Source organism: Nicotiana attenuata, chromosome 2 (genome assembly GCF_001879085.1).
Source record: "Nicotiana attenuata strain UT chromosome 2, NIATTr2, whole genome shotgun sequence".
In the NCBI taxonomy this organism is placed as follows: domain Eukaryota; kingdom Viridiplantae; phylum Streptophyta; class Magnoliopsida; order Solanales; family Solanaceae; genus Nicotiana; species Nicotiana attenuata.
Genome location: NC_031990.1, coordinates 2,480,673 through 2,489,632, shown reverse-complemented (window position 1 = coordinate 2,489,632; position 8,960 = coordinate 2,480,673). Strand labels below are relative to the sequence as shown.

At 41.6% G+C, this 8,960-nt stretch overlaps 1 protein-coding gene across 1 annotated transcript; it reads right to left on the bottom strand.

Moving 5' to 3' along the window:
• On the bottom strand, positions 6,647–8,602 carry LOC109243001 (F-box/kelch-repeat protein At1g30090-like). Its single transcript, XM_019409897.1, has 2 exons — positions 8,432–8,602; positions 6,647–8,143 (listed from the first exon to the last, which is right to left on the bottom strand). The coding sequence occupies exon 2, from the start codon at positions 7,997–7,999 to the stop codon at positions 6,782–6,784; it is 1,218 nt and encodes a 405-aa protein (XP_019265442.1). The 5' UTR covers positions 8,000–8,143; positions 8,432–8,602; the 3' UTR covers positions 6,647–6,781.

Below are 8,960 nucleotides of genomic sequence, written 5' to 3'. Positions count from 1 at the left end.
AAAGTCCATGCCGGCGCCATCAAGGTCGAGATGAGGAAATCGGACCATTTCAAAGTCAAGAAGAGAGATAACGAGATGCGTAGGGAGTTCGTGTCGAGGTTCTAGATGGAGCGAATGGACCTGCCCCGAGTCGCGGATGATTGGGTCGTTCAAGTGTTTACTCAAGGGCTTAACCCATGAAGTTTCGTTGCTTCTCAACAATTAAAGCAAAACTTGGTGGAGTACCCGGCGGTTATTTGGGTCGACGTCCATGACAGGTATCAGCCAAAGATCAGAGTCAATGACGACCAGCTGGGGGCCCCCTCAGGGTCTGTTTACGCCAGTAGAGCAAGTGACAAATCTAAGAGGATTATCGACTAGGAGCAAAGGGCAGTCCGAGATCGGTATCAGTCGTACGACTCGGACATAAGGGGAAACAGATCCGCTTGCCACCCTACAACGACAGGAGAAATGATCAAGGATAGAGCAACCGGGGTATGACGAGTAAAAACGATTTTGATAATCGCTCGGGGATAGGGAAGCATTGAGATTAACGGAGTACAATTTCAACCTGGATGATACAAGTATAGTGTCGGCCATAGGTCGCATCAAAGAGACCAAGTGGCCTAGACCACTTCATTTCGATCTCGCACAGAGGGATCATAGCTTGGTGCGTAAGTACTACGGTACTCACTGTCATAGATGGAAGATTGTCGACAGTTAAGGAAAGAAGTGGCTCAATTATTCAATAACGGGCATCTTCGAGAATTCCAAAGTGAACGGGCCAAAAACCATTTCAAAAACAGGGACGCCAACAAAGAGGTTGAACAAGAGGAGCCCCAACACGTGATAAACATGATCATCGGGGGGAGTGGATGTCCCCAAGGGCCAATGATAAAACGCACCAAAGTTTCTATCACAAGGGAAAAGCGCACCCGGGATTACGTCCCGAAAGGGGCCCTCTCGTTTAGTGACGAAGATACCGAGGGCACCATTTAGCCTCACAACGATGCACTAGTAATATATGTGCTTATCAATAAATCTAGAGTTAAAAAGTGTGTTGATTGATCCAGGTAGCTCGGCCAACACCATCCGATTGAGGGTCGTAGAACAACTGGGATTATTGGACCAAATTGTATCGGCGGTCCGGGTGTTGAACGGATTCAACATGGCGTGCGAGACGACGAAGGTTCAAATAACTTTACCAGCGAACACTGTCTGGACCACCCAGGAAATAAAGTTGTACGTGATCGAGGGGGATATGAGGTACAACGCCTTGTTCGGAAGGCCATAGGTTCGCAGTATGAGGGCGGTGCCTTCAACCTTACATCAGACGTTGAAATTTCCCACTCCGAAAAAGGTCAAAATAGTCTATGGGGAACAACCGGCCGCGAAGGAGATGTTCGCTATCGATGAAGTGGTGCTGGTGACCGCGATTTCGACATACAAATATATGGGGCTGGTCGAAGAAAAGGAAATCAAATAGCAATCAATGATCCCCACCTCGACCCAGCCGGGAAAATAGGAGGAGCACATAGCGGGCGAGGAGGATGATTACGGCGTCCTGAGATCTTTTATAGCACCCTATGACACAGATGCCACTAAATCGACAATCAAGGAATTGGAGCAGGTTAAATTGGTCGAGCACCTACCGGATCAAAAGGTATACCTGAGCACGGGATTAACTCCCGAGCTTAGGAAAAAACTTATTGATTTTCTTAAACCTAATGTCGATTGTTTTGCCTAGTCCCACTTAGATATGACAGGGATACCACCGGAGATGACAACTCACGAATTAAGCCCGGATCCAAAGTTCCACCTGGTCAAACAAAAAAGAAGGCCGCAGTCCGAGATCAAACACTCATTCATCAAAGACGAGGTACCTAAACTTTTGAAAATAGGTTCCATCCGGGAAGTTAAGTACTCAGATTGGTTAGCTAACGTAGTAGTCGTACCTAAAAAAGTAAACAAACATAGAATGTGTGTAGATTATAAGGACCTAAAAAACGTGTCCAAAGGAATCATTCCCTTTACCTAACATCGATCGAATGATTGATGCAACGACAAGACATGAGATACTTAGTTTTCTTGATGCTTATTCCGGGTACAACCAAATTCAGACGGACCCGGGCGATCGAGAAAAAAATTATTTCATAACAAAATTTGGCACCTATTGTTATAACGTAATTCCGTTTGGGCTGAAAAATGCTGGTGCCACGTATCAATGCCTAGTTAACCGGATGTTCGAAGAACAAATAGGTAAATAATGGAGGTTTATTGATGATATGTTGGTTAAGTCCCTGTGAGCAGAGGACCATTTGAAGCATTTGCAGGAAACCTTCGACATATTGAGGAAATATAACATGAAGCTAAACCCGGAGAAGTGTGCTTTCCGGGTCAGCTCAGGCAAGTTCCTCGTGCTTATCGTATCCATCCGGGGAATAGAGATCAACCCGGACAAGATAAAAGCTATAGAAGATATCACCGTAGTTGGCAACGTTAAGGCAGTACAAAGACTGACCGGGCGGATAGCCGCGTTGGGCCGGTTTATTTTGAGGTCGTCGGACAAGAGCCACTGGTTTTTCTGATTATAGCGACTTCTCTTGGACCCCGGAGTGCTAACAAGATTTAGAAAAACTCAAACGATACCTATCGAGCCCTCCTTGCTGCAAACTCCAAAGGTGGACAAACAACTATACCACTACTTGGTAGTTTCCGAGGTAGTGGTAAGCGGTATCCTGGTCCGGAAAGAAGAAGGTATGCAATTTCCTATTTATTATATTAGTAGAACCCTACGTGATGCCGAAACAAGGTACCCACACTTAGAAAAATTAGCGCTCACCTTATTAAGCGCATCTAAGAAATTAAAATCGTACTTTCAGTTTCACCCCATATGTGTCGTAACTTTGTACCGGTGAGGAATGTTATGCACAAACCCGAGCTCTCGGGTCGGCTTCTCAAATGGGCCGTAGAAATTAGTGGGTACGATATCGAGTACATACCCCGGACAACCATAAAATCTCAAATTTTGGCGGACTTCCGGAGCGACTTTACGCCGGTCTTGATCCCCGAGGTTGAGAAGGAATTACCGCTCACCTTAAGGACTAGCTCGGGGATCTGGACACTATTCTCGGACGGTGCTTCCAACGCAAAGGGGTCCGAGCTAGGAATCGTATTAAACCACCTACGGGTAACGTAATAAGGTAGTCTACTAGAATTGTAAAATTGACTAACAACGAAGCCGAATATGAGCCTATCATTGCAGGTCTAGAACTGGCTAAAAGCCTGGGGGCCGAGGTGATCGAGGCCAAATGTGACTCCCTCCTTATCACCAACTAAGTCAATGGGACGTTTGAAGAAAAAGAGGAATGGATGGGGAGATACTTGGATAAGTTGTAGGTGACATTACACCAATTCAAGGAATGAACTCTACAGCACGTACCTCGGGATCAAAATAACGAGGCCGATGCGTTGTCCAATTTAGGGTCGTCAGTCGACTCCGGATCAGTAGTACAATTGATGAACTCGGTGGTAGAAGAAGGTCACGTCGAGGTGAACTCGACAAGCTTGACTTGGGATTGGAGGAACAAATACATAGACTACTTGAGAAGGAGAAATTACCATCGGATCCCAAGGAGAAAGACTTCGTCCGAAAATGTAACGAATGCCAAAGGCACGCCCCGATGATTTATCCACCAGGGGAAATGCTTCACCTCGTCCTATCGCCATAGCCATTTATGAAATGGGGGATGGACATTGTCGGTCCCTTGCCATGGGCACCTAATAAAGCCCAATACATACTACTCATGACCGATTACTTCTCCAAGTGGGTCGAAGCATAGTCGTTCGAGAAGGTTCGAGAGAAAGAGGTCATCGACTTCATCTGCATCATATAATATGCCGATTCGGGATACTAGCCGAGATAGATTGCGACAACTGGAAACAATTAATCGGCGGCAAGGTAAGTAAGCTTCTCGAAGACCACAAATTAAAAAGAACTTGGCAACACCTCACCACCTTAGTGGGAATGGTCAAGCAGAGTCAACAAACAAAACTATACTCCAAAACTTGAAGAAGAGATTGATTGATTCTAAGGGAAAGTGGAAAGAACTTTTGCCCGGGGTCTTGTGAGAATATTGAACGACTTCGAAGTCAAGCACCGGCGCAAACCCATTCTCTTTAGTCTACGGCGTGGAAGCTCTAATCCCGACCGGAGTAGGGGAACCAAGCCTAAGGTTCCAGTACGCTACCGAGAAGTCAAATGACGAGGCCATGGCCACGAGCTTGGACTTATCAGACGAAAGGCGAGAAGACGGCCTGGTCCGATTAGAGGCCCAAATGCAGCGAATGGGGAGATACTACAACCGAAGGGCTAACCTTCGACATTTTCAAGTCGGGGACTTGGTATTAAGGAGAGTTACGCTACACACCAAGAACCCAAACAACGGGAAACTAGGCCCAAACTGGGAAGTCCGTAGAGAGTTGCGTATAACCAGGAAAGGTTCATATAAGCTCGAGTCGGGGAACGATGTACATCTACCGAGCAACTGGAATGTGGCACACTTAAGTGGTACTACTGCTAAGGTACGAACACAATTTCCTTTGAAATTTGTTATGCTTTGGACTAATCTATGCAAATATTCGATCGAGGTTAAATTTGACTACTAGGTTTGAAAGCACGTGTTGCACTCGTTTTTCCATGGACCGGTTTTTCCTGAAGTGGGTTTTACGGAAAAATGTCATACAGTAAAATATGCTACCTTAGTTTTGAAGATCGGCCTGAGCCGAGATTACTGACCACCCTTATTGAATCGATGAGCTCTCACGAGCTCATTCTCGAATATTAGAGGAGCCATTACGCCCTAAGTCGGGATCCTTAGAAGGCATTTTTTATTTGATGTTAAAAGCAAAGGCTTGAATATTAGAATTCATTGTAAGGGTCAAACGGTCAAATGAACCGTGTCCGTGTAGCTCATTCTTGCCATGGCAAAAAGCTTTTGTGCGTTCAATCATGTACTCTACATGCAAAGTAATGAAAGAAATTTGCCCCCTATATTTCATCACTTCACATTTGCACCGGTGATTTTATCGCGAAGTTACTTAGAATAAATAATGGGTTCAAAACCCTAGAGCCCAAGGACCTCCCCAAGTCGGGGACTGTTGTCCAATAATAAGTTCAGACAGCTCGGGCTATCGAATCCCGGAGGAACCGAGCCTATTAGGCAGGGCGGGAACATGAAATGCTACAGCCAACTTAAAACGGCTCAGAGACGTCCAAGTTCGTACGTAGAAAGTAAGGTCCTTGCATATGATTAAAACCTATGAAAAAAGGCCACCCTCGGCAAAACATCATTGTGTCCGGTTGAAACATTCAATTATTTTAAAGACTTCGTTTTTTATCAGATACTCCAAAGCCAAAGCAACTCGGAGTTGTTATCTAAACCAGGCCTCATTCGGGCTCAGGGGGTATTTCGTATATAAATGATAAATTGTACTCCCTCCGATCCATAATAAGTGACATTTTGGCCTTTGGTATTTTGACTAAATTACCAATAATTAAAATTTGCATATTACTAACTTGACATATTCCAATATGTCAATGAAAAAAGAAGAAAAGAAAGAGCATGATTGTAGACCAAAGAAGCGAATAACTTTTTCCCCTTCCAAAGCAAGCACTCTTAACAGCATTAGCAGAGCAAACTGTACTAAAGTGATAGCTTCTTCTAGATAATAGCAATCATAGTATGATTGAGTATATTTAATTCTTATAAAGATCTGGAAAATCCAGTCTGCCAACCAAACTTGGGTAACTATAACCTAATGTAACAACCAGTGTCATCTTCATGTCCATTCACTATGAATCATCATCTCATAGGCCACGTTGGTATTTATTGTAATATAATTAACAAGTATAGTTGGCACCAACCATTTAGATTTTATTATAAAAAACATTAGATCCTAGCCAGTAGTAGGAGAAATTAGACTAGAGAAGAAGCACGAGCTGGAAACATCATTCATCTTTTCAATGCACATATTCATTACAAATTACCAAAACTACACCACGAGAAGCCTAAGGTCATTGAATTATGTACTACTGTAACAGGAAAGACAACATCGTAATCATAATATGAAAAATACAAGGGTAGTAGTGTGTACAACACGTACACATTTTTTTTATCAATTATTCCTTCATTTTCACACAGCCCTTTTTAATAATATGGGTGCAACACAAGCCTTTTTCTCCTTCACCCTCTCTTTTCTTTTAAGATAAGACGGGTTGGTTCGGGTCATTTACCAGGTACTACCAGCTGGAAATGAAGTATGATGAAAATGACGAAAAAAAGAATAGGTATGATGAAAAGCACGAGGTTCCAGATGAGTAGTTCCAATTCAAAAATAAATTAGGTAGACCAGTACAAAAATGTAGGTGTGAAGGAGAGAAGTGCTCCTTAGGGGGATTCAAACAATAATTTTCTTGCGCCAGCATGGATATTATACAGTAGTAAGATACCTATACTAATACAATTTGAAAACCCAGTAATTAATCTCATCAATATAGTTCAATTAGATCATTGTTTAATGGACTATGTACCTCAGTGAACTAGCATTAATCAAGAACTACATTATAAAGGACACAAAAGGTTGAGCAGGAGAGCAGAATTTACTATATATCAGCTAAATAGAGCAGAAACTGAGGAATACCCATAGATAATTAATTATATTCAATTACAGGACCTTGTTGGAAATACATAAGATAGACTACTAGACATTCCACGCATGTTAATTAATAGAAACTATGAAGCTAAGCAAATAGAACCTGTGCACTAGATGGTGTGAAGTCAGAAAGGGATTCAGGAGCATCTACCACTTGCCAGCAAACAGCGAACGAGCAGCGTTTGCTTGATGTGTTCTTTTGCTGCAGGCTCTTGATATGTCCTACAGCAACATGAAGATTTCGACCTACAACAACAATCCGGTTGTCACAGCAATCTACAGAAAAAGGTTTGCATATCTGCTCTGGCAGTGGATGTCCTTCAACAGTGTCCCATGAATCAGTTTCCGAGTCATAAACCTTAAGCTTCGTTCGTTCATGTTCTGAAACAACAAACAGACGCCCATAGAGCACAACACTGGAACCAGTCCAACCTTCTCGAAGCCCGGAAGCCATGTTCTCCCAATTATCCGTTTGAGGGTCATAAATCTGGCCCCTAGGAAAAACATAAAAGGGCCAAAACCAGCCTTCTGTTACCAAAAGCTTTCCATTAAGAACTGCAGAGTCGTATGCAGCCATTTTTGTTCCCATATTTGAAACAGAGCGCCAAATCCCTCTATTAGGATCCAAGACTTCAGCAGAATTCAGCTCAAAAAGATCTGTGCTATTTCCTCCAACAACATAAATCATCCCATCAATAACTCCACTAGCAAAAAAGGACCTAGCAGTGATCATCTTCTTCATAACAGTCCAACGGTTTTTCCGGACCTCATATTTCACCACCGCATTGAGAGGGCAATCGACATCAGAAGCTACTCCACCACAAACATAGAGAACACCCTCATGGGGAAAGGCAATACAACCGAATCCATCGGGGCAAACTTTTTCCTTGCACGGCATAGCAGGGATAGTGTGCCAAGCAAAGTTATTTAGATCAAAGACATTCCATTGAATTTTCCCAGTACTTTTATGGAAGGCAAATACAAAAAACCAAGGATCATGAAATCCAAGCTCTTTCCTTCGACAAAAGAATCGATCTTTAGTGCCAAAAAGCGAATACCAACGTTTACAGACTACCCTGCAAGTCATATGGTTATCAACTGGTATCCTAAGGAGGCAATTGAGAGCAACATCATCTGGAAGTCCAGGAATTAGGGGTTCTCCCCTTTGCCATAATTCTAACTCGAGAGAAGGGTCAAGTAAATCAGATTGCTTTGCAGCTAACCTAAACTTTGGGGATAATGTCATTTGTGAATCCCCCAGCTTGTGTACTGGAGCTTGATGTGATGATACCCTTACTCTTTGCATCTTTGTTTCTAAAAACAATGTCAAGAACCACAAACACCTTCCTCTAATATCCAATTTTCTCTCAGAGCTGCTTAAGTAAACCAACAAATACTGAGAAATGAACACACAAGTGTGTACACCATTACAATACACCTGCCCTGGCCCCTGATTTCATTCATAAAAAGGGATGAATCAGAAACCTAATCAAACACTTAATCTTTGAATTAACAACCATAAACAAAACCACTACTTCTTACAACCTCGTAGCTTAGAATTGCAAAAGCATCAAAAACAAAACCTTGAATATAAGCTATGCTCATAAATTCAAGAATCCTTTTACTAAAATGGCCTATTTTCCCATATTTATTTAATTCGCAGATCAAACCTTTATAGCAGAGATAGGAGTATAGGTATACACACATAAGAGCGAAAGCATAAGGAAATTGGACTTACAGATTAACAGAGAACAGTTGATACCAGCAGAAGAGTAAAGATGGTAGCTTTACCAACAACTGCACCGCTTAAGATTAATTGAGCCGAAAGACTTTGTTCTGCTTCTAAAGAAAGATTTTATTTTTCATCATTTATACTGGGCTCCAGCCTCAATTTATGTGGCAAACATGGTTTCATGTTTCGAGGGGAATATAGCTGTCACGCGCCATTAGCAATAGTTTCATATACTGCCTAATCAATTTATGTGATGCACCTTATTTTAATCTGTCTTTAAAAATAATGTTATCTTTATATATTTAACATAATTTTATTGTGATTTTTAATTTTTATTTTTAATGAAATAATCTATAATTAAATAAATGTTTTGAACTTATTTTTTAAACGCAAATTTTATTTATCTTTAAAAATTTTTGTGTTTAGTCAAAATGCATCACATAAATTAAAACATATATATATATATATATATATATATATATATATATATATATATATATATATATATATATATATATATATATATATATATATA